A 25,949-nucleotide genomic window follows, 5' to 3' on the forward strand; every position below is an offset into this window, starting at 1 on the left:
CTGAAATTGAAGTATTTCATAGAAGAATGGTTCTGCATAATCTAGATAAAATGAGAGAATGAACTTACTTTGGAAAAATGCTAATTGCAAACTTCTTAAATTCTGCTAAATTGTCAGGAAGTGGTTTAAAAAATTGTCGAAGAATATAAATTAAATCTAAGAAAAGATTGTGCCCGATAATCGGCTTCCGCTGCAAAAGATAAAATTTAAAAAAACGCGTTTTAATCCAATCTAATGTTAACTAATAGTTTATAATTGTACCGAAATGGAAATCTTCTGTAATATTGTTGAAATCCCTATGCTATCTTCCAAATCTCGCATTTCACTTTCTTGCAACTCCTTCTCTATGCGCTCCTCCTCTTCCTCACTCTTGCGATGATGAACAACAATGACTTTGTTGTTATCCACGCTTTTTGTTGTAGCCCCTACTTTATCACCAAAATTAGCTTCTATCAACTCGTATATGAGCTTCCGTTGAAATGCATTACAGCCACCAATAACTTTCTCGTCCTCTTGTGAGTTGATAAAATTCTCAATTTCTTGTCTAAAGCAGAAAAAAATTCATGTTTACTTAAAACTAAGAAAAAACGCATTGACTTACTGTATTCTCGCAATAGCTTCCTTTTCCTCGTCCGGTACAGGAATATGATTAAACGAAGTGTTTGCCACTTCTGTAATATTTCTTGCTTCTTGTCGTGACTTTTGCTTTTCCTGCAGACGTTCTCGAAGAATTTTCTCTTCTTGTTCATTACAATAAGGAACGCCTTCGCAAAATAATTTGGTGAAATCAAAACCATTTTCTGCCAAAAATGCTATGCTTGATGCTTGGCACAGGAAGTTCGTTCTCCATGATTTTGGGCATACGTAAAAATTGTACGAATGATAAATGTAAGCATCATCGGAAGAGTTGATTGCTGGAGCTTGAATTAATGTAACACCAAGTTGAATGATAATGTAGCCCGCGGAATTTTCCACATATTTTCGATATGCATGATCTGGACTATCGTACGGCAGGATTTTACTGTGTTCCGCTGATACCCCAGTAAATTCACAGTCAATTGTGACAAAATCACTTTTTTCAAGGGCTATCTCAAAATCTTTGCATGCTTCGCGAAAATCTGAAATAGGCATAAGCATTTTCCAGTTCGATTAATAAATATTGAGTTGGGGAAAAAGAAATGTCGTTATTTTGTCAACAGATGGTGGCACTTAAACATATCTTGTGTTGTACTTATCGCATCGGATCATACTATATGGCGATTTGAAGACGACAATCTGTGCTACAAGTGTTGTGTTTGTACATTTCAGTCTCAAGTTATAGCGCGTCAAAGATGGAGTTTAACTTGAGACTGCAAGCAAGAAATTCATCATATTTTACGTTTTTACTACCTGAGAGGTAAAAATGCAACGAAGGCGGCCGAAAAAATTTGTGAAGTTTATGGGCCCGATACTGTAACGATTCACACAGCACAGCGTTGGTTTGATCGATTTCGTTCTGGTGTAGTGGATGTCGAAGATATACCCCGTACTGGTAGGCCAATCGTCGTAGGAACCGATAAAATCATCGAAATCATCCAGGTAGACCGGCATGTGAGCATTCGCTCGATTGACCAGGAACTGGGTATAGGCCACAAAATCGTTTGGAACCATTTGCAGAAGATTGTATTCCAAAAAAACTGAATGTTTAGGTGCCACACGAGTTGACGCAAAAAAATCTCTTGGATCGAATCAACGTTGCGAAAAGTGGCTATCTGAGTTTTTTTGCAAATAAGGAGGGGGGGGGGGGGTTTATAAGGGGGGAGTAATGAAGTTACCTCCTGAATGGCAACAAGTTTGCGAACAAAACGGCGCACATTTGACTTAAATCGGATAATTCTAAGTATGTTAAATAAAGCGTCAAATTTCGATCACAAATACGACATTTTTTTTCCCCTAACCCAATAAATTTGAGGTTATTTTTATTTTAATTTAAAAGAAAGGGTTTCATAATATCATTATTTAATATTGAAAATATATTGTGATTAGTCTGCATTGATGAAATCTTATTTTGATTAAACAGTTTCAAGTAAGATGACTGGACATCTCAGAGGGTATAGATAAACGCCCAAAAAACAGAATCCAGACACTTATTTAAAATATGTCAATATTCTTATGAAAAATGATAAAATGGACTATAGATTCCTGTTTTTAAATTAAATTGTGACACGTGATTGAAAATGGATTCATTCATCCTAAATTATAATAAAACAAACATCAGAGAGCATGTAAGTGAACTTAAGGCAGAAAACCACATTACAAGGTTTTTGTAATCGTAGAACGTTAGCCTAGCTATCCTAGAATACACTGACATTTGGAGCAATTCGATCAGCTCCACCGAAGTTGAAGAGACAATCAAATGAATAAAACTGGGAAAATCAACCAGTTGGGATGACGACATTTCTCTGAGATGTCCACAGTAATTTGTCTTTTTTCAGGTTTTGTGTTTACACAAAACAAGAGCAAGAATCGAGTCGGTGTCTGTCTGTCACAGCCGATTTATTCGGAAACGACTAGACCGATTGTCATGAAAATTGGTAAACGCGTGCGATCTGTTGTTCCCTTTACATGCAGCAAGTGGCGCCGTTTTGTATTGTTTAAGGGGGGAGGGGGGGCCTTTTTTCATAAAATGTGGCCATGTGGGGTATTAAATGAAAGGGCTCAATCAGTACTTTTCGAAGCTGGTTCCATATTTCATATCGGGTGAAACATAGGGGAGCGAGGGCTCAAAATATGACCATCAAAAAGTGTAACAGGTCTCGTTCTCAGAACCTATGCAACCGAAATATCTGAAAAAAATCACAGTGGTGCATCTCTACGAAATCTAGACCTCAAAATACATCCGGTTCCGATATCTGCACTTATAAAATTAATAACAGTATATTTCCACATTTTCGAAATTTGCTCGGCAACCCTCCTTATGTGCATCGCAGAAGCACAAAATTTGGCATGGGTTTAAGGGATAACATAGTGCATAATTTGATCAAAAAATGCAATTGACCCTATTTATGGTGTGTTATTAACTTTGAATAAGGTTAGTTATCGAATAAGCTGTTATTGTAGCTGATGAGAACGTTTGTTGAGAAGTTGATTGAGGTCTTGATACTTGATTTGCTGCTCTTTGAATGCCGAAGGATTGTTTGGCATGTGCTTATATTATGAAAAACCATTATCTCTCTTATTCGAATTAAGCTTAGAACTACTTATGCCAGGGCCGTAAAGAGAAAATCCAGTTCTGGGGAGAAAATTATGCAGATCCACAAAATTCCAGGCTTGAGGGAATTACCTTCTTCCACAAGGAAGCATTGTGGACTTGAAAATTTTTGAGCCTATAATCTAGTTCCAAACAAAAAAATGTGTAGCAGGCGATAAAATTATACCCACTTGGCTAATGTTTAGAGCCACAGGTGCGTTGACTTTAGGAGGAGACTTGAATAAAATTAGCTTGAGGTGAGCCCGTAAAATTTTTACTTCGGGTCCGTATCGTGGCCTCATCTCCACTTACTTCCAGGGTAGCGAGGAAGCCAGATTTTATCCACCGGATCAGTTGCTCAGTACGGCAACGGATCTGGCTAGAAGGCCTCAAGGCAGCATAAACGCCTGACAAATTGTAAGGTGCCCTACAGAATCTCTAGATAGAAGAACGTTTCACTGTGGAATTTCGGAAAGATTGGCCGAAGCAACTTATTTTCATGCCCTATTCTAACCAAATAAATTAAGCTAAAAGAAATAATTCTGAAAAAAGTTAGAGATTTTATCATCTCATATATATGTATCATAAATATGGGTGGCACTCATCCCTTGGTGGGGTATAGAGTGTCAACCACACCTACACGTTCACGGTTATCTGATATGCGCTTCAGCTCTCCCCACGACTCCCCGAGACGCAGGCGCCACCTCCAAATGCTCTTGGGACGTTCCATTCGTGGGTCATCTTCTGCGAGCGGGTTCCACTGCACGATATAAACAGCAATACAATTGTCGCCCCTCTCCCATATAGCAACATAGAAAGAACACTAGAACTTTCAGATTTCAGACAAAGCCGTGAAATCCGATCTAGCGTTGTAAATGCGTCGAGCGACATCCTGGTCGGTGTTCATAGACATACAAATTGATCGACGCCGTCGATGCTCTGCTTTTTAATGCAAATAGCGAGAGTTCCATGACCCGTGAGATTGAGTACATTGGTTTTGTTTGTACTTATCTTCAGTCCAACTCATTGGCCAAAGTCCATAACTCGAGGAGAGAGCAACCAGATGTCATCAGCGAAGTGGAAGTGTTTGAGGAAAGATGAAGGCGCATTGAACCCCTCTAGCTCCTTCAACAAAGCAGCTTGATAGCACTGATAACAGGAAGAAATAATATCAATCCTCTCGGACTCTGTTTTGGACCTCAAATTACTCTGAGATTTTACTTAGGTGCAGCACGTGACATTTTCCGCCATCATGTGCTGCTATGATAATAAATATTAATTTCTGCAGAGTACCCGTCATGCTTAAAGCACGCCAGATGTACTCCCTGTTCATGCTGTTGATAGCTTTCTCGAAATCGATGTAGAGCAGGAGAAGCGAACATCTAAAATCGTTGCACTGTTCCAAAATGTTCCGTAGGGTATTGATGTGGTCATTTCGGAAACTCTGTGCCCAGGATCTTTGTGACTATCAATTGTCACACTCAATACGGGTGTCTTTTTTTTGGAATCTTAAGAATCATCCGCTTCTTCCACTCTTTGGTAAATGTCTAGAGATCTACAGAAACTACAGGTGCAACAATAAATAACTCTGCGGGGAGATCTTCAAGCCCAACGGCTTTACTATTAGGTTGTTGCACATGAAATGGCCGATTTGGTACTAAAATTTGAAACGAATGTAAAGCTTACAAAAATTTATTTAATCAATCAAAATAGATGCCAGTCGATTCAAAACACTTCTCCCAGCGAGATACAAGAGTATGTATGCCAGTTTCGTAGAACTCCAATTTTCGGGTGTTGATAAATTCGACGAAGGCAATTTTGATGGCCTCTTCATTCCTAAATTGTTTTTCCGCCAAAAAAAGATCCAAATGCTTAAAAAAGTGGTAATCGGTTGGCGAAAGGTCCGGTGAATATGGTTAATGAGGCAGAGTTTGATAATGCAATTCGTTCAACTTTTGAACCGTTGTTGTTGTTGTTCTGGATACATGAGGCCGTGCATTGTCGTGAAGGAATATTACACCATCTCTGTTAACTGATCTCGGCCGTTGAATACTCCATTTTTGGTGCATTTCCTCGAGTTGAACACAGTATTTCTGTGCATTTATCGTTTCTCCAGGTCCCAAGAAAGAATAGTGGATAACTCCAGCTGTATACCACCAAACAGTCACCATTACCTTCTTCGGATGGAGGCTTGGTTTCGGCATATGCTTCTGTAGCTCATCAGCATCTAGCCATTGTGCTGATCGGCGACGATTGTCGTATGATATGCACTTTTCATCACGCCTCACTATTCTGTGCAAATGGGGATCGCTTCAGTTGCGGGAGAGTAAATAATTGCAAATTTCCATTCGGAGCGCCATGTTTTGCTCCGTAAGGATATGCGAAACCCATTTGACGAGCTTTTTCACCTTTCCAAGTTGTTGCAAGTGCCAGGAAACTGTCGAATAGTGTACGCCCAGTTTCTCTGCAATGTCTCTCACAGACTGACGTGTGTCGGATTCGACTAGCAAACGCAGCTCGTCGTTGTTAGTCGATGGTCCTGGATGTCCACGTGGCTCACTTGACGTCGCCTGACCGGAATTTTTCGAACCACCGCCGTGAGGCTTACCGAATCAGCTCCAAATGCGCTGTTAATGTTCCTGGTCGCCTCCGCTGCTTTATGATCGAGTTTGAACTCATACAGAAAAAGTATACGTTTTTGGCTCTTTCTCATCCTTTTTTCCTCTTTATTCACTGTTATCACAACGATGGTCAAAACTGAAATGGCTCCTTGATTAAATGTAGGAGTATTTGTATTTCATTATCCGACACCAACAGCGCCAAATGGTAGTGGCTTGATAGAGCAAAATCGCAACTAACTTCACTTGATTGCCAAATCGGGCATTTCATATGCAAGAACCTAATACGTTCCAATGCATTGATGGTCGAGATAATTTCTCTTATAATTGGAGGAATAGCCCGTATTCGTATGTAACGATGACTAGCTATTTCATCCAGAAAAGGTCACCGGATATAACACGACTAAGAACCTCCTTCTTTAGTTATTCGTCATCCTGGATGAGGAATAGACCATTGTGTGTGTGTGTGTGTATGGTGGGGGAGAAGCTACAGCTTCTGAGCACTCAGGTCGTGTTGGCCCATTGTACTCGCCTCCCCCGTCTAACGGAATATTCCGGATTCGTTAACGTATCGCAGGATTTCCATTAGTGGATGTGATGCTACCCGTCGCAATTGAAGGACATCGGCACCAAAGATCTGATGTCTGATGCGTCCATAGGCGGGGCATTCACATAGGAAATGCTCCGTGGATTCCGCTTCCTCATTACAGGAGGGACACGTATCATCCTCGGTAATTCCTATTCTGAACATATGCCCAGCTAGTGAATTATGGCCTGTCAGAATGCCCACAATACACCTGCAAGTCCTCCTGCTTTTCGACAGGATAAACTTTGCGGTACGTATGTTGAGTTCTGGCAAGAAAAGTTTGGTGTGTCGAGCAGCATTTAAGCTCTGCCACCTGTCGTTATGGGAAACTTGTTCCCAGTTTTTGGAAACAGATTTAGCCAATGCTACTGATACCCCAATTGCTGGCTCCGGTCCCGGCATAGGGGAGATTGACCCCTCTTTCGCTAAAGCGTCCGAGATTTCATTTCCCTCTATGCCACAGTGACCAGGTACGCAGAGTAGTTCCACCGTATTGAATCTAGACATAGAGTTCAAACGGTTTCTGGATCCCTGAACGATTTTCGAGGTGATCAAAGGACTGCTCAATGCCCTCAGTGCAGCTTGACTGTCACTGCAGATTGCGATGCGCCTGCCCTTCAACCGCTTGTCAATCACCCAGTTTGCCACCCTTAGGATCGCATAAACTTCGACTTGAAAAACCGTTGCATATTGTCCCCACTTCTCGTTTTTATTCGAGAGGTAGACTCCGGCTCCAGAACCCTCTTCTATTTTTGAGCCATCGGTGTAGAAGACTTCCGTATATCCCGCCACGCATTCCTCTGGGAGGCAACCATTAATGTCCTTCACAAAGAAAGATTTGCGGCCACATTGAAATTGTTCAGCAGCCTCGAGACTACTCCTGAATCTGCTGCTGATCGCGAAGTGGTGGATGTAATTGCACATACGATGTCGTTCAGTTTAAACCTAACCGACCTTATGACAAGCTCTGTGCTCACCAATGACGGGACGGAGGAAGCTGCAGAAATTCACAAAACTCTCACCATTATCGTTACAGTCGTCAAGGTCGTGCTTCCTCTTCATCTGTCTGATCAAGGTGTTGTCAGAGCCCACCTTGACATTCAGGCCCACTACGATCATAATGTCACCTTTAGTGTGGTGGTTCTTAACCTGGAACGATATCTTGCAATCAGAAGTCTCAGAGAAACCAGCCCTCAGACTGGAAGCAACTCGACACCGGATTTTTTCACCGAATATAGTCATGTGGGGAATCAGATGAAAGGGCGCAGATAGTACTTTTCGAAACTGATAATAGCTTTGATACTAGATGAAATATAGAGGAGTGAGGATTCAAAATGTGGGACCCAAAAAGTGTAACAGGTGTCGTTCTCAGAAACTATCAAACTGAAAAAAATTACAATTAGGGTGAGCGTAATATCTACGGAAAAATATGAAGGAGTATGTTGGATTTATAGCTATATTTGCATAGAAAAATGTGCGTTGAAGTTTCTTTGCATAAGATGAACACAATACCTTCATACCCGAAGCCCGAGCTTGCGGTATTCCGACTTATTTTCACTTAATAGCAGTATCTTGTATATCTTCCAAATACACCGACCAATACCATCGCTGATAAGTAACGATAATTCAAAATAGCGGCCCCAACTTTTTCTTATCTTCTTATTCTTATCGTTCAGCGGGCCCAGAAGTTCTCTAACACTTTAATGATTTTTTTTTTGCTTCTAAAGAAAACGAAGAAAGCACAGAGAAAAATTCAATATAATTCAGGATGAGTCCATTACATGAACGTTTAATATATATATTTTATTGAAGCAAAAATTCCAGCCTTAAGTAACCATTTGTTTCTTCCCAGTATTTCACAGTCGCTAAAAGGAATGATTTCCTCATTCTACTAACTAAATAGCCTCCAACCGCAGTTCTTTCAGGACAACAATCTTCGCTAATATTACCGAAACCAAATCGTATCAGAACACCTAATTTTCTAGTTTATACGTACTTGATTTAGTCACATCCATAATTGCTACAAGATCCTTTCCCAACCTAAACACAAAATGCTATAACACAATATTTCTGCTGATATTTTTCACCACACACGAACTGTAAACAAAGCGAAGCTAGTTGCCATATTTGACATCTCAGCTAGATTCCTTCATCTGATGTGTTCCCCTGCTTTTCAGATCCGAACGCAGCTACTACACTGTCTTAACTCTGATCTTTTCAAAAAGGTTCCGGAAAGTGCAAATTAAATTAATACAACCAGATTGTTATCTAACTCGTTAGTATCATTCTAATATTTTAAAAATTAATATCTAGATCAAAACAAAGTAGCCTTAGTGCCCTAGAAAAGAAGTGAAAACAATGCTACTTTCCTTATAGAATCATTCTAAGCTGACAACCCTTTATGTAAACATGTGCGAACTCCTCGCGGCATTTTCAAAATGTCAACGTCAGTCGGAGAGTGATGAAATCTGTCTCTAGTTTATTTCCCTTTAAAAATGCTTTTATTTTGCCCTACGTGCGGTAACCTTTTGCTAGTTGAAGAAAATACCGATTGTCTAAGGTTCTCCTGCAATACTTGCCCATATATTTGCAATATCAACAGAAAAATCACAACAAGGACATATCCAAAGTTGAAGGTTTGTATTCGAAGTATTCAGTTGTTGCTTTCATTTAATAAATCGTAAAATTTCACAGGAAGTTGATCATGTTATGGGCGGTGCTGCTGCATGGGAGAATGTAGATTCGACCGATGCTGAATGCCCGGCTTGTTCCCATAAACGAGCGTACTTTATGCAAATGCAAACTCGATCGGCTGATGAACCCATGACAACATTTTACAAGTGTTGTAATCAGCTTTGTGGACACAATTGGCGCGACTAATTCGTTAGAAGTAGATTATGAAGCGGATAGGAGGTCTATTGATGCGAAGCGTAAATATGATATCGGCAAAATCCTACTCGTCAGCCATTCCCATCGAAATGGATTCGGATCATATCAACTCAATTGGAGCAAGGATTCTCCACATAGCAGACCCGAAATCAGTGCAAACTGCATCCGAACTTCTACATCAAGGAGAGGTAATCGCTCTGCCAACGGACACGGTCTACGGGCTGGCCTGTAGCGCCAATGACCCACAGGCTATACAAAAGCTATACGCCATCAAAGGTCGTGACAAAACCAAACCTGTTGCAATTTGTGTAGCGAATTTGAAGAGTGTCCGCTACTGGGGCGAGGCGGAACACATTCCTCAAAAGCTTCTGGCATCGTTACTCCCAGGAGCCGTTACAGTTGTCCTCTACAAATCAAAAAACTTAGACAATCCACACTTGAATCCTGGTGTCGCAAAAATCGGAATCCGGATACCTGATTTTGACTTTATTGAGGATGTAACACAGAAGTTCGGTTTACCACTCGCTTTAACCAGCGCCAATCGATCATCGGAGAAAAGTACTTTAAATATAAACGAGTTCAGACATATTTGGCCGAAACTAAAGGCGGTATTCGATGCTGGGCAAATTGGACAGGATGAAAGGAGTCGTTCCGCATCGACTGTTATAGATCTCTCGAAACCAGGAAAATACAAGATAGTCCGCGAAGGAGTTGCGATAGACAAAACTCTAGAGATAATGAAAAAGTTTAATGTAGTTTTAGACGAGGATTAAGCATTTTATTACTGTGTAGCTTTGTTATGTCTTGAATATGAATTATTACTCAATAAATTATTGAATTCTACTCGCTGTGACTCAGACAGATTGATTGCAATACAATACAAGATACTGGAAACTGGTAAACTCAAGTCGAAAGCACACTTGTTGAAATTGTCGGATGGGGATTCTTTCTATGGAATTGGGATGTGTTGCTCGACATTGCAGCTTGTTGGCTTATTGTATGTCTTGCCAAAATTCACTTACTTAAATAGTACCGTCCTACTCAGTGGGTTAAGGAGATATTCTGCTACCTGTACCTGGTCGGGAACGTTTCGTGGCTTTTTCTTCCTCAAAAGTATATTTTCAATCGCCGCTCCGAGGAGCCCAATTAACGCTGTGATGCGTCTTTTTGATGCCACAGACTCCTAGGACCGTGACTGCTGTTATGAAAGCAAAAAGATGGGAGTCCAATATTATTCCTCTCTGAAAAGATCTTTCTGAGGTCCACGAAGAATAGTTTACCTAGTGTCCGTAGCTTGATCCTAACTGGACAATCGAAGTACAGCACAGGTAGTGAGCCTTCGCCGTCTGAGCGCGAGATTCCACCCTTGACAGTCGCCAGCGGGACACAGACTGTACCCTCCGACCGACTGCCAAAGGCAGAGCCCTGCCTGACGAGTCCGTCAGCCAACTCAATCCCCTCTATATTCTTTTGACCGGCGACTTAGAGCAAGTTGACCTTGAGTATGTTGCCCAGATTATTCAGCGCGTTTCTGCCTGCAAAATGTCGCCGCTGAGTCTTTGTTTTCTTCAGCCTTTGTGGTCGGCTCGTCGTGATCGGTTTCGCCATTTGGTCCTATCAAATGTCTGATCTAGATGCAATCTCATCATCATCAACGGCGCAACAACCGGTATCCGGTCTAGGCCTGCCTTAATAAGGAACTCCAGACATCCCGGTTTTGCGCCGAGGTCCACCAATTCGATATCCCTAAAAGCTGTCTGGCGTCCTGGCCCACGCCATCGCTCCATCTTAGGCAGGGTCTGCCTCGTCTTCTTTTCCTACCATAGATATTGCCCTTATAGACTTTCCGGGTGGGATCATCTTCATCCATACGGATTAAGTGACCCGCCCACCGTAACCTATTGAGCCGGATTTTATCCACAACCGTACGGTCATGGTATCGCTCATAGATTTCGTCATTGTGTAGGCTACGGAGATGCAATCTCGAAGCTTTTAAATCCGCATCTAGGGTATCAAGCCACTATTGTTTCGGCCGGCACCGGTACCGATCATCTTGTTTCTAACGACATTGGATCCATTTTCTTGGTCGGCCTGTCCCATCCTGCCACCAAGAGAAATCAGGTAGGATAACTCCAACTATACTTTATTTATCTCTTTCCCCGATCTCAGCACTTTATTTTTGTTTTACTGAGGATCGTACAAAATACGTTGCCTCAAACCCTCCTCCTTTACCTGGGGTTGGAACTAGGATAGTATATTAATAGCATGGCGGAGTTATGTCGTCGCTGAGTACAAGGCCTTAATGGCCGCTTGGCTGTCGATCAGAATGTCTACATTAAGCTTGGGGCTTGGATCATGCCCCAACCATCGATAGGTTCCAGTATCGCCAGTACTTTCGCTTGGAATAACCTTGCGAAAATTGGGAGACCGTACGACTTGGATGCACTGTGTGTATTCAAGAAAACCCCCGCACCGACTCCACAGACCATCTTTGATCCGTCATTAAAGAATACTGTGTCACAACTTTGCAACGCACCGCCAGTCTCAAAATCTGCCCTCGCTCGACAGTCCACAGCAAAGTATCTGGAATTCTCAGATTTTCCGAGGTACTTCGTCTAGGATGCTACTATGGCCGTAGGGTTTCGCTGTCCAGCATCCGAACTCACGTAGTCTGACGGCACTGCACACTACAACGTATTTAATGTGCAAGTCTAAAGCGAGGAGGTGCAGAAGTATTATACATTAAGAGCGCCTGCCGGGCAGGAGTGCAGAGCCCCGGCAGCACCTGCACACATGGTTCTTTAAATCCTATTAAGCTTCGTTCTATTGAACATTTTGCCCAAAACCTGCCCATGGGAGCAGAGGTGTTGATGGTAAGGTGGACGGTGAAATTAGGGTTTTAATTAAGGATTTTGGAGTAGACGACGTGGTTTGATGTGAACTTTGATAGATGCAAAATACGTTTGATTTGAGTTGATTTGGGAACACTTAGGTTGAGCGGCATCATGTAGTTTCCTCTAGATCTAGGAAGACATTAAGACCTTTTTATAAGTCTAGGCCAGACATGACTTTGTTAAGAAGTGAAGGACTTTTTTAGAGAAGGCACTTTCTACTATTTTCACGCAGAAATATGACCTATATCAGATTGGTCGTCAAAAGCATGCCTAGGTATTTAATCTGGATGTTTGTGATTCTATTTTGGTTGAAATCTATTTTTTCTCTTTTCCTGTTAAGACGGAGTTTTGATTTTGTGTATTTTGAATTTTTCTGAGAGTATTTAAACTTTACAACCCTATTTTACAGTGGTACTAGGAGAAGGTGGCAACAAATTTATTCCATTTGGAAGGCATACAATTGTGGTGGAATGGTTTAATTACTTGCTCTCTCTCAAGGTCGTCAAGTAGTCTGTCAAGAGTTTGATCAGGGGAACGGGTCTAATATCGTTTTTCGTTCGGTAACATTTTAAATTTTAAGGTAGATACGAATTTTATTGTATTCAATCCTTGTGGAATCTAATTTGGGTCCGAACATTGTTTCAGGATGGTAAGTAGCAGTGAGGCGGTGTTTTTAATTTTTTTTTTTCGTGGAGCTTTCTTGTCTTTCCATACTACTGAGAGCAAATATTTTAGGAATAGATGAAATAGGCGATTGACTTCGTTCGCTGGTACTTTAAAAAAGAAGACGATATTGGTTTTGAAATAGACTCCAATTTTCTTATAAGGTGACGAGGAGGAAGACAGGGAAGCGATTCTGTCGGCCGAAAGAAAACCAAGTTGCCGAGGAGAACCTCCACATAGTGGCATGCAATAGGCGAATTCTTCAAGGCCAAATTAGAGTGATCAAACTCGAGTCTGCACGGGGATTCATCTAAAATGTGTAAAATACTGTAAACTTATTCACTTTATCATCGCCTACTATGTATTATTTTCTCTAAAAATACTGTAAACTTATCATTGCCTACTATGTAATATTTTTCCTAAAATACTGTAAATTGATATGTACCGGCCTACTAAGTATAGGTAAAAATTGTATAAAAAAGGAAATATAAATTAAAAATACGTAGTTCGTTGGAACTATCAAACTCAAGCTTAACGTGTTTCATTCTGTGGAGTCCAAGCAATTCGCTGCTCCCATAATTTACACTGCTTGATTAGGTCATTGTGGAGTTCAGGCAATTGCTGCTCCCATAGCTGGTTAGTCTGGAGTTTTGGCATTTAGCTGCTCCGACTAACCATAATCTAATCTAGAAAGAAAGAAGAATAAGGTATTGCCGAGTGGATTGGCAACAATCACATAAGGTGGCACATCACAGGGATTGCCAAGTGGACTGGCAACAACCACATAAGGTGACACATCACATGGCGACCGTGACAGTCTAAAGACTTCATACATAAGTAACAGTCTAAAGACTTCTGCTTACTAGCGTTTCTACTTATTATCGTGAAAATTTGGAAATCAAGGTCGTGTAAATGAACGACATTGGGGAAAAGTTCGACCAGCTTTACCAGAAAATCTGGCAATTGCTCAAAAAACCAGAGCAAAACAATGGAGGCATAACACTATATAAAATTGGAGAGCAACCACCACGCTGGAAGCCGTCAGAATCAACATCGACAACTACGGTTGATGATAAACTTGCGGGACCTCGACGCCTTACGATAGAAGAATATAAGAAACGTACGAAACGACTATCCAATAACGAATCTGTCAGCGCTAAAGGAGGACGAAGAAGAGAACTCCAGCGGCAGTTCATAAAATATAAACGGTTAGAGGAAATCGCAGCTACACCAGAAGAGACCAACAAGTATAAATATTTAATAACCAAAGTTAAAAAAGAAATAAATTATTTAAAAAAAATGCAAAAAAAAAAAATAATAAAGTTAATCAGTAAAATAATATAAAAAAAAAAAATGTTTGTTCCAAATTAGAATTATGATAGTTTAATAAATGTAATAGTAATAAATAATAAATGATTTTTTTTTGTTTGTTCTAAATAATGTTAGTATTTATATCACATGATTGAAAGCACGACAATATAACAATATAAAAGTAGATGTCTGAAAATGTTATTCTTTGCTTTTTCTAAATGGACAAATTAGAATCTCTAAAAGAGAAACTTCAAATTACACTAATAAATCTACGGAAAAGTGTAAATCGTCCTTACAGTGAAAAAACTATACGTGAAAAACGCGAATTAATTGAACAAACACTAATAGACGCAAAGTCGACTGAACAAAATATACGAACAGACGTTAAAACAGCAACTCTAATTAAGGGAGTTTGCAAGGAAATACAGCAACTATCTGCTGAAATACTTTCAATATTAGACAAACAACAATTAGGGAACATGGCTTTCGACATTAAAACAGCCACAGCTTTAGTCAAATACTTTGACGGAAACCCAGAGGAAACAGAATCCTTCATTGAGTCAGTTTCACTATTGAACGAACTCACACCAGTAGAACACAAAGGTATTCTACTTAAATTTGTGAAAACCCGGATAACCGGCAAAGCCAAATACACGGTATCCGAGGAATTAAACACAATAACTAAACTAATCGATAAACTGAGAGTAAAATTCTCTATAAAAATATCGTCTGATGCCGTTCTGGCACAACTTAAAAGTTGTAAACAGGGAAATACCAAATTAACTGATTTTACAAATAAAATAGAGGACTTGTCAAGGCAATTGACAAGAGCCTTTATATCAGAAAAAGTCGCAGAGGGCGAAACTGCAGAGAAATTAGCCGAAAAATTTGCAATGCAAACAATAGCGGAAAATGTTTCGAACAGCGAAACCTCATTAATTTTGCGTGCCGGTAATCTTACAAATCTATCTGACACAATTGCAAAGGCAATTGCAGTCGATAAACCAATTCCCAAAAATGTCTATCATTACAAAACAAACAGAAGAGGTAACAATCACAATAATAACTTCAATAACCAAAACCGACGTAATAATCAAAGTTTTAATAATACCGCAAATAGAAATTCATATGAAAATTTTAACAGAAACAATACTCCAAATAGAAACCAAAATTATAACCGCAACCAAAATAACAGGTTCAGAAATAATAACAACAATTACCGAAGACCCTTCTGGAACAACAGTAACAACCGACAAAATATAAACCATTTGAGTTCGGGGGAATCCCAACCCCCTCAGTCGGTGCTAGAAACCAACCAAAATCGGTTGGGGGGAAATCAATAAGAAAGGTCACATTCCATACTATAAATCCATCGCTCACAAGCTTTGTACGAGCTTTCGTTGACATGTGCAACACAACATGTACCTTTATAATAGACACAGGAGCTGACATTTCTATATTTAAACGGGGAAAAATTGACAATAATCAAATATACTATCCAAATAACACATGCACAATACAGGGCATTACTGGGGTACAAAAAGAATCAATTGGTGCAACAAAAACCCATATAAAATTCGATAGTACTCTTTCAATTGAGCACACATTCCAAATAGTTGCTAATGACTTTCCACTAGACGCAGATGCAATTCTAGGTTTAGACTTCCTTACTAAACATAGGGCAATAATCGACTATGACACCTGGATATTGACAATTAATATCAATAATATTCTTCATGAAATTCCAATTCTAGATGGTCCTACACGGAACACAATCTTAATCCCGCCCAGATGCGAAGTAATACGCAAACTAAACAATCAATTCTTAAACGACATAGTTATACCCGGACAAGAAATACAACCCGGAATATTCTTAGCAGGATCAATTATTTCTCCTCAAAACCCACTAGTTAAAATCCTAAACACCACTTCAAGTACAGTAAAAATCAAAAACCTCAACCCTCAATGGGAACACCTTTCGGATTATTCTGTATACAACAATACCGATAAATTGCATAACAAACAAAGAATGCAAAAATTGTTAAATACATTGAACGTAGAACACGTACCAGAATATGCAATAAAAGACCTTAAAACACTATGCCGAGAATTCGCGGATATTTTTAATATGGAAAATGAGCCATTAACCACCAACAACTTTTATAGCCAACATATCCAGTTGAGTGATAACTCAGCGGTATACACAAAAAATTACCGTATACCTGAAGCCCACAAAACAGAAATAAATCGTCAAGTCAAACAAATGTTGGACGACGATATCATTGAGCACTCAACATCGCATTTCAACTCACCTATACTACTAGTCCCTAAAAAGTCATCAACAGGAGATAAGAAATGGCGTTTGGTAGTTGATTTTCGTAATCTTAACAAAAAAGTGGTAGCAGATAAATTCCCACTTCCCAGAATAGATGAAATTCTTGACCAAATGGGTCGAGCCAAATATTTTTCCACTTTAGATTTACTATCTGGATTTCATCAAATACCTCTAAAACAATCATCGCGAAAATACACAGCTTTTTCTACAAACCAGGGACATTACCAATTTACCCGCCTACCCTTCGGACTAAATATTAGTCCCAATAGCTTTCAGAGAATGATGACCATAGCATTATCAGGTTTATCACCCGACACAGCTTTCTTATACATTGACGACATAATAGTCACTGGATGTTCGAAAAACCATCACTTAAAAAATCTAACGTCAGTATTTCAGTGCTTACGAGCCAAAAATTTAAAGTTAAACCCTGATAAGTGTAAATTCTTTCAATCAGAAGTAACATATCTTGGACATCAGATCTCTGCCGAAGGAATACAACCTGATCCTTCAAAATTCGAAGTCATTAAACAATTTCCAGTACCAAAAAACCCAGACGAAGTAAGACGATTCGTCGCATTCTGTAATTATTACAGACGTTTTGTCCCAAATTTCGCTGAAATTGCCCTACCGTTAAATCAATTGTTGCGTAAAAATGTGAAATTCGAATGGACACCACTGTGTAGCACTGCATTCGACATCCTTAAAACAATATTAATGTCCCCACCCATACTTCAGTACCCTGATTTTAAACAACAGTTTACAATATCCACAGATGCATCCGAAAATGCATGTGGAGCAATACTATCACAGACAATAGATGGAACTGAATTGCCAATAGCTTTCGCTAGCAAAACATTCACTAAAGGTAAAAAAAATAAATCTACCATAGAAAAAGAACTAACAGCAATTCATTGGGCAATAATGTATTTCAAACCATATGTTTATGGAAGACATTTTATAGTAAGAACAGATCATAGGCCACTTATTTACTTATTTGGGATGAAAAACCCATCATCGAAACTAACACGGATGAGGCTTGATCTAGAAGAATATCAATTTGACATACAGTACATTAAAGGTAAAGAGAACATTGGCCCAGATACATTATCTAGAATAGAACTAGATATAACAGACCTGACAAACCTGAAAAATATCTTGCAAATACAAACAAGAGCAATGACCAAAAACACAAATCAATCAAAACTCATTCACAATACTTCAGAAAACCACATTACTAACAAAAACATGCAGCCTGATCAACTGCACGTTTTCGAGGTTCTATCACCTAATGAAGTAATGCATTTACCGGAATTGAAATTTAATATTGCGCAATATAAAAATAAAAATACTGATATAGAGATAAACATAATACATAAAAATAAAGTCCAAATAAAGCGGTATATAAATCTAAATAATAACCAATCAATTGAACCCGCATTAGTGCAGGAACTCACAGAGTTGGAAAAATATCTAAATAATAGGTTTCAGATCAAGACTCTGAAACTATCGGCCGAAAGTGAATTATTCACTATATTAAATACAACCGCATTTAAAACGCTAGCGAATCATACTTTGAAAAATATGGATATCCAAATATACAAACCACTAATTACGATAACGGACAAATCGAAAATAATAGAAATATTGCATAATAATCACTCTACTCCAACAGCAGGACACATTGGACAGAGTAGAATGTATAAAAAACTTCGTGAAATATACAAATGGAAAAACATGAAAAAAACAATCGCTAATTATATTAAAAACTGTAGTTCATGTACAAAAAATAAACATCAAAAACAAAATAGGGAATTACTAGAGATAACAACAACACCAACCAAAGTATTCGATACCATGTCCATAGACACAGTTGGACCGTTTACCAAAACCAACCAAGGTAATAAATACGCTGTAACTATGCAGTGTGATCTGAGCAAATATGTGATAATAATACCTATTCCAAACAAAGAAGCGAACACTGTTGCAAGAGCAATTGTCCATGGATTCATATTAAACTACGGACCCATGAACAAAATAAAAACAGATCTCGGTACTGAATACAAAAATCAAGTATTCTCAGAGATATGTAAATTGCTAAAAATTGAACAAATATTTGCAACACCAGCTCATCCTGAAACCATAGGAGCTCTAGAACGTAACCATAAGTGTCTAAACGAATACCTACGAAGTTTCGTTAACGAAAACAAAGACGATTGGGATGATTGGGTACAATACTACTCTTTCTGTTACAACACGTCACCCAATTCCATACATGGTTACACACCATTCGAGTTAGTGTTTGGAAAAAAAGTAAATATACCCTCAGAACTCTCTAAAACAAAACCAGAACCAATATATAATTACGATTTGTACAATAATGAACTAAAATACAGATTACAAAATTCCATTAGCAAAGCCAAACAACTTCTAGAAAAAGCAAAGAAAAAGACAAAGAACCAAAATGACCCAAAATGTAACCCATTATCATTGAAAATAGGAGATCAAGTTTTGTTATCCGTCGAAAACAGACGAAAACTAGACCCATTGTATGAAGGTCCTTATAGCATAATATCAATTGACAATGTAAATTGCCTGATAAAAGACCAGGACAATAAAATATCTAAAATTCACAAAAATAGGTTAAGACGAATAAATAAATAAATAAAATAAACAAAATTGCTTTGAAATTGCCTATACTGTTATAAATATAAATATACCACCTAATTAATCAATACCAATACAATACTATTACAATAAGTAGACTTTAAAAATATTACTCATTATTGTTAAAAAAAGAAAAAAAAAAAAAAAACTTCTAACTATACATAATATAAACAATAAAGAAAAAACGAATTGTCTACCGTTCCTAAAGACAATTCATTTTTTTCAAAAGGGGTAAGGTGTAAAATACTGTAAACTTATTCACTTTATCATCGCCTACTATGTATTATTTTCTCTAAAAATACTGTAAACTTATCATTGCCTACTATGTAATATTTTTCCTAAAATACTGTAAATTGATATGTACCGGCCTACTAAGTATAGGTAAAAATTGTATAAAAAAGGAAATATAAATTAAAAATACGTAGTTCGTTGGAACTATCAAACTCAAGCTTAACGTGTTTCATTCTGTGGAGTCCAAGCAATTCGCTGCTCCCATAATTTACACTGCTTGATTAGGTCATTGTGGAGTTCAGGCAATTGCTGCTCCCATAGCTGGTTAGTCTGGAGTTTTGGCATTTAGCTGCTCCGACTAACCATAATCTAATCTAGAAAGAAAGAAGAATAAGGTATTGCCGAGTGGATTGGCAACAATCACATAAGGTGGCACATCACAGGGATTGCCAAGTGGACTGGCAACAACCACATAAGGTGACACATCACAAATGGCTGCGGTCTCGAAACCTTACCACGGATAGCTCTATGAATTTACATGACTGAGGAGAATTCCCCGGAAATGTACTTTCATCACAGTTATTCGCGGTTGGCCCCCTAGGGGGGGGGGGTTTCATGGGGGTTGGAGTTGAGAGATCTACGCCTAAAACGTAGAGTAGCGTTTCAACTCGCTTGCCGTACTCCTTAGTTCAGTAAAGATTTAGGTTAGATAGGTCTTGCATCCACCAATATGAATGCTGAGCCATGCACTCTGTGTAGATTGCACCGCTGTTTCTTTTCCTTGTGTAGGTCACCAACAATTTTTCATTCTACTAGTAATTTTACTGGTACACATTTAGATTTTTTTTCATAACCGTTCTTTGAAATGAGTTTTCCATTCCGCGGGTGGTTCTTATCTTCACGCTTTCGAGTGTTTCCAGCAGTTTATTCTGATAGATGGCAGTCTGTGTATGCCGGTATTTCCTTACTGGAAAAGCAGGAAGGAAAATGGTTGGTAGAGTTCGATTGGCTCAAATTGATTAAATAGAGAGAACAATTTTAAATTTGTTCTTTTAAGGGAAACCATTTTTTTGGTGTCGCTGAATTTATGTGTAGTAATCGATGAGCAGTGAAAAGAGAGTTCACATTTAAGGATATTTTTTTTCAGTTTTTGGTGTGTTTTGGGTTTTTGTATACAATCTGTAAAGAAAAGCGACAAGTAGTAGTAGTAGACATAGTAGTCAGATGCGGGGTAGGTGGCTGGTCTGGGTTTTTTGTTTAAATGTATATAGTACAAGAAAATTGGCTCCAACATGAGTAAAATATATCAGAATATCGAGGCTGTTTATATTCTAAGCGATTGTTTTACTGGTTTCCTCCCTGGCAGAAACTATCATTACATCTATCGTTCTAACTTTACCAGGGGTATACTGATACCATGGGAACCGGGATAGCCTCTGGACTCACATACATCAGGAGAATTCCTGTTGTATGTGCGTTCAGTTCGGTTGTTTGGAGTTGGCCCCCTAGTGGGAGCTTCATGGGGGTTGCGGTTGTGTTCAAGCGAACAGAGACCTTCGGGTCTCAGCGTGGTGTTGCGTTTCAACAGGGGTGTGGTACTCCTTAGTTCGGTAGAGATTTTGGTAGCATCCACCAGTATGTATGCTGAGCTATGCACTCGGTATAGACTGGTACCGTCGTAGCATGCTGCGGCCACGAGATAGGTACTTACGTAATACCCCTAAGACTCTCGTATCCGAAATGACAATACCCGCGATTATCATAGGGTTGCACCGATCGTGGAATGTCGTCCGTCCTGTCGCTCTATATGGTTCTGAGAGTTGGCCAACTATAAAAGACAATGAACGGCGTCTTGCGGTGATGGAGACAAAAATGTTGCGTTGGACTAGTGGCGTGACACGATTTGATCACATCCAAAATGAGGATATCTGCAATCGATATGGGGTTGCACCGATCGTGGAAAAATTGTGAGAAAGGCGTCTTCGATGGTATGGTCACGTGATTCGCGCTAGCGAGAGTTCACGTGCCGGGATTGATCGAAGTCGATGGTAAACGACCACAAGGCAGGCCAAAACAACGGTAGCTTGATACGCTGAATCAACATTTAAAAGCCTCGAGACTGCATCTAGATCAGGAATTTGATAGAGGCAAACGGTGAACTCGATCACGACGAGCCAACCCCGGTGGAAGAAAAGAAGAAGACTATTTTTTTGAAAATCAACTGCGAACCTCCTTTAAGTCCATACTAAATCAGTGCAATAATATATGATAGGTACCACAACCAATCGAATATCGTATATATTCAAATATTATCACTTAAAAGATCAAAAAACTGCAAGCAGTAATCGAAACTTCAAAACGGTTTAAAATATAAAATGCACCGTTGAATTGATTGGGAATTGGTACTTAAACCATGGTTTTTTGATAAATCCAAATAAAATCACAATGGAATTATTTACCAAAAGGTGCAAACTAAGATATCTTTGCCTCATGGAGCTGAGAGAAATAACTTTTCAGCTTACCAAAGATATGAAATATCTAGGAATTAGTTAAGATAGGAAGCTTTTTTGGAACAATAATGATACGATCTCTCACAGCCTATAACCTACGCAATCGGAACTTTCCTTCAACATAGAGGCACAGGCCTCCTGTGTTAATGTAGAGATACATTGCTATAATTTACTCGCATGCAACCGTAGTATGCTAGATTACGGTGACGCAAAAGCATTTTCATTTGAAACTGGTCACACTTCAAAGAACTGTAGGTATTACTGACGCCATGAGCACGGCATCCAGTACAGATCTACACCGCCTTTGCAACCTTCGGGTAAAAGTATAAATATTCAGAGCACTACAATAAGCAGGTGCTAGACTAATTCCTTTGGATCTATGAACAGAGAGCAGACATTAGAGGCACAGAACATTGGAAGAGATATTAGGAGAACTAATTCCACCTCTTTGTTTTGTGCAAGATATAAAGTTTCTCAAGTCCTCAAACACAGAAAAACTGGGACAGACCAGAAGAATGCGGGGCGTATAACGAACGTATATGCGATCCTGAGAACGACAAATTATTAGATTGATTAACGATAGAAGGTCAAGTCCATCGCAATCTGCGGCGATAGCTAAGCAACTTTAATGGTTCTGAATAGCCCCTTGATCACTCAACAGTTCATAAATCCCTTTAAATAAAAAATATATTTAATCTTAGTGCCTGATCACTGTGGCATAATGAGAAACAAAATCCCAGAGGCCTTAACAGAAGAGGGTTCAATTTCTCCCATGTTAGGACCAGGACGAGTAATTGGTGTATCAATAGCATTGGGAAATGCTGCTCTGAAAAATTGGGAACATGTTTCTTATATCAACAAATGGAAGAGAGTAAATCCCATTAGACACATTTGGGCCGGTTGACTGCTCAAAGTAGAAGCGTTATATGGATAATCAAGTTTACCTCCTCTAACGGCGAAGCAGAATTTACGGAATGTGGATGATTGGCGCTAATGGACTCCAGTTGCGGTGAGTTGAAGGAATATCGTAGTGCTCCATTATGCGCTGTGCATCTATGTATATTTATTTGTGTATAAAAACATAATAAAAAGAACTCCACGTCGTTGAGAAGCTATGCCGCAGTGTATGAAGAGCTGACAGTACCGTGAACACATGCAGGAAAGTAGAGGAGACCGTTGATATCTACGAAGTCTCAAAAATAAAACACATATTGCACTTTGCTAGTAGGAATGGCTAATCAACTACTAAAAACGTTTGTCGTAGTCTGCTAAACATAAAACAAACATTTATCATACAATGTGAGGGATTCAGTTAAAAAGCTCCCTACAACCCTAATTTACTAGTATACGTTGCCACGTATATACTTGAAGACAAAATCTAATCAAATGATTTCTGAGCTGTGGTAAATTAATAGTAATCAAAACCTAGGCATGTTGGTGTAAGAATGATATCACACCTTTGCTAAATCTTCGTTAAAACTCATGTAATACTGTGAGGGTCAAAAACCATTCCCTCCATTTTCCTAGCATAGACAGAATTTCCACTATTCATTTCTCTATTAACTTCTTTAAAATAAGTCTTAACATGTACAAAAATTCCGAAATAAATGAGTTATGTGGATATTCCGAAAAATATGTATGACGCCGTGCAGTATTTACAAATTCGTGAGTTCCTCCATCGCTAACCAATATTCCTAAACGCTATTGGCTTTGACTACTGGTCGTTGCTTTTCCCAGGGCAATTGGCCACCGCTGTCTCGGCAGAGTCGAATTTAGTTTTTGCCATCGTGCCGGGGGCCAGACAATGTATGTGGCGCGGGCATTCATCAGTCCCAAGGACACGGGTCCAAAGTAATTACTGTCTAGTGAATTCCCTGAAAAACAACGGAGCAATATTTCTCTGTCTCAAGGTTCAACCATACAATCGCCACCTGTGTGATCACCTTCGACCCAGCAGTGCCCTTCTGGGACACGGACGAAGGGTTTTTTGTAGCCTATCGTCGACACCACATCTCCTTGAAGGGCAACTACCCGTTTTATGATTTTTGTGTCAGGATCCTTCGGCGACACTAAAGAGATTATATCGCCGCGTTTCACGTTCAAATCACGGATAGCCCATCTCGAAAGAAATACATAATCACTGATATTTTCATCTGGATTTAGAGCTGGTTGCATTGAAACGCCTGAAATACATTAGAGCAAGGGAACCCGATAAACAAACATGCTCCATTGCGATGCGGTTGAATCCAATTTTTACCTTCCACTCTCGCTACGTAGCCAACGCAGTCAAGGAATGTGACACCCACAGGCACACCGATCATCAGCGACCTTATAAAAAATCGAATCGTCATCGTTTTTATGAAGTTATTTTATTTAACCAAATCCCAAAAATAAAGATGGAAAATTTGAAGGAGCCCGGTCCGTGTTTACGAACGAGACTGGCTGTCAGATAATTGTGCAATTTTATTTTATTTTCAGCTGTCACTGGATTTTTCTTCAACTGAGTTACGAATTTGGGAAACACACTGAATACCTATGATTTGGCGGTGGTTGAGAAAAACCGTTGAAAGTCGAGATTGAATAAAATGGAAGAATTCATAATACCAATGTTTTCCAATGACAAAGGGAATATGTTGTTGCCAAAAAATATCGTTATCTGCAAAAAATAAATATTTTATTGGCGGAGGAAACGATCTCTCTGCATTATTTCGCAAGAAAGGTTTTCTTGGTTTAAAATTTTGCTAGAAGACTTTACAAAAATATTTGTCCTTCCTTGGACCAAAAGGATGCGATTAAATATGTCAAGGATTCTCCCTGTTCGATATGAAACGAGGAGAAAAATGAATTACTGCAGTTTGAAAGCCCGAGAAACCTCTAAGTATATTTAGGACCATAGGGAGAAAATACATACCCAGGAAGAAAATGATGCCCCTCTCCAGGAATTGCACAGCCACTCAAATTTTTTGAAAGTGCATATCCCCGTCCCTTTGACAAAACTTTAAGCAATGGGCAATCACCTTTTCCCACTCTATAGCTAATATCTTGAATAGCTTAGATTTAAAGGAATTTCTATCTATATAATTTCGAATCAGATGTTTTCAGGATATTTGCAGAGAAAATCACAAGACATCTTGCTCATTTGTTTTAATTATCGTAATCCATATTACGTAGCCAATATGGGGAAATGTTACTAATAAATCACATATATAAAGTCTAAATGTCTTTTGGATATTACAGTTTCTTCAATTCGACCCATTACTATTTAAAAGTGAATCAATGATTATGCTTGTTTCCTTTTTGTAAGACTTTAAAAGAAATGACTTTAGAAATAATGAGCAAATAGGTAAAGGCATCCACACGCTCTTCTCCTCATTCTTGATATTTTACCTTATTTTACTTCTAATAACATTATCTTTCAGTTTGATTGTCCTAACAATTAATGCTTTGCAACTGCTAAGCTTACAGTAGCGGGACAGGACAAAGATAACCACAAACATCCACGACAAACTGGGATTCGAACCTGGGCCAACGAAATAGAGAAGTCGGCCATCGCCCTATCAAAGTGCTTGGTCATAGGTAACTATGAAGACCCAAACACCAATACAGCATACCATACCAAAATGTTCAGAAGAATCAACTCTGTATAATAAATTTCTTTTGGTTACCGGGAACCTAGAAGATATAAACAACAATCAAGCACGCTAATCACAAGTTTTCAGAGAAACCAGAAACTCTTTACATCTGCGAAAACAAATTGCCTCGGTTATTGAAAACTAGGAAGCGATATAAGTTCTAACTTCGCGCATATTGTCAATCTGCTGTTATTACACTAACCTGAGTGAAATCGTCATCTACCCAACATGATACAATACAGTGACAGACTAGATGACCTCAATCACCGCCATGATAAAGGTAAATCTAGTGGCCAATCACCTAAAATTGAACTTATCATCAAAATCACCATTTGAAATCCATATATAGATATTAAACTGAATGACAAGAACCCAAACCAATAC

At 39.0% G+C, this 25,949-nt stretch overlaps 4 protein-coding genes across 4 annotated transcripts in view; 2 read left to right on the forward strand and 2 right to left on the reverse strand.

Annotated features, from left to right (window-relative positions):
• The window catches only part of LOC119649938 (poly(A)-specific ribonuclease PARN-like), a 14,027-nt gene extending 5,312 nt beyond the window's left edge, over positions 1-8,715 (reverse strand). Inside the window, exons 1-4 of the mRNA XM_038052360.1 lie at positions 8,430-8,715; positions 602-1,118; positions 262-544; positions 69-190 (exon numbers count right to left, since the gene is read on the reverse strand). Of these exons, the coding sequence (XP_037908288.1) occupies positions 69-190; positions 262-544; positions 602-1,118; positions 8,430-8,448 (941 nt within the window). The 5' untranslated portion in view covers positions 8,449-8,715. The remainder of the gene's footprint in view (positions 1-68; positions 191-261; positions 545-601; positions 1,119-8,429) is intronic.
• A 128-nt stretch (positions 8,716-8,843) lies between these two features.
• Positions 8,844-9,350, forward strand: LOC119649958 (DNA-directed RNA polymerase III subunit RPC10). The gene is made up of 2 exons (XM_038052397.1): positions 8,844-9,069; positions 9,128-9,350. Exons 1-2 carry the CDS (start codon positions 8,929-8,931, stop codon positions 9,311-9,313), a joined length of 327 nt encoding a protein of 108 aa, XP_037908325.1. The 5' UTR covers positions 8,844-8,928; the 3' UTR covers positions 9,314-9,350.
• On the forward strand, positions 9,313-10,168 carry LOC119649952 (yrdC domain-containing protein, mitochondrial). The gene has a single exon (XM_038052388.1). It carries the CDS (start codon positions 9,331-9,333, stop codon positions 10,093-10,095), a length of 765 nt encoding a protein of 254 aa, XP_037908316.1. The 5' UTR covers positions 9,313-9,330; the 3' UTR covers positions 10,096-10,168.
• Positions 10,169-23,318: 13,150 nt separating this feature from the next.
• Positions 23,319-24,413, reverse strand: LOC119655301 (mitochondrial inner membrane protease subunit 2). The gene is made up of 3 exons (XM_038061128.1): positions 24,191-24,413; positions 23,865-24,116; positions 23,319-23,807 (listed from the first exon to the last, which is right to left on the reverse strand). The coding sequence occupies exons 1-3, from the start codon at positions 24,282-24,284 to the stop codon at positions 23,635-23,637; spliced, it is 519 nt and encodes a 172-aa protein (XP_037917056.1). The 5' UTR covers positions 24,285-24,413; the 3' UTR covers positions 23,319-23,634.
• Positions 24,414-25,949: the final 1,536 nt, after the last annotated feature.

This window comes from Hermetia illucens, chromosome 1, assembly GCF_905115235.1.
Source record: "Hermetia illucens chromosome 1, iHerIll2.2.curated.20191125, whole genome shotgun sequence".
NCBI classification, from domain to species: domain Eukaryota; kingdom Metazoa; phylum Arthropoda; class Insecta; order Diptera; family Stratiomyidae; genus Hermetia; species Hermetia illucens.

Bases quoted from the DNA above. Each gene is read 5' to 3' on its own strand.
- LOC119649952 (XM_038052388.1), top strand. From the start codon at position 9,331: ATGAAGCGGATAGGAGGTCTATTGATGCGAAGCGTAAATATGATATCG.
- LOC119649958 (XM_038052397.1), top strand. From the start codon at position 8,929: ATGCTTTTATTTTGCCCTACGTGCGGTAACCTTTTGCTAGTTGAAGAA. The intron at 9,070-9,127 runs GTTTGTATTCGA...AAAATTTCACAG, and splicing joins GGACATATCCAAAGTTGAAG to GAAGTTGATCATGTTATGGG.
- LOC119655301 (XM_038061128.1), bottom strand. From the start codon at position 24,284: ATGACGATTCGATTTTTTATAAGGTCGCTGATGATCGGTGTGCCTGTG. The intron at 24,117-24,190 runs GTAAAAATTGGA...AATGTATTTCAG, and splicing joins CTACGTAGCGAGAGTGGAAG to GCGTTTCAATGCAACCAGCT. The intron at 23,808-23,864 runs GTGGCGATTGTA...GTTGTTTTTCAG, and splicing joins GGTCGAAGGTGATCACACAG to GGAATTCACTAGACAGTAAT.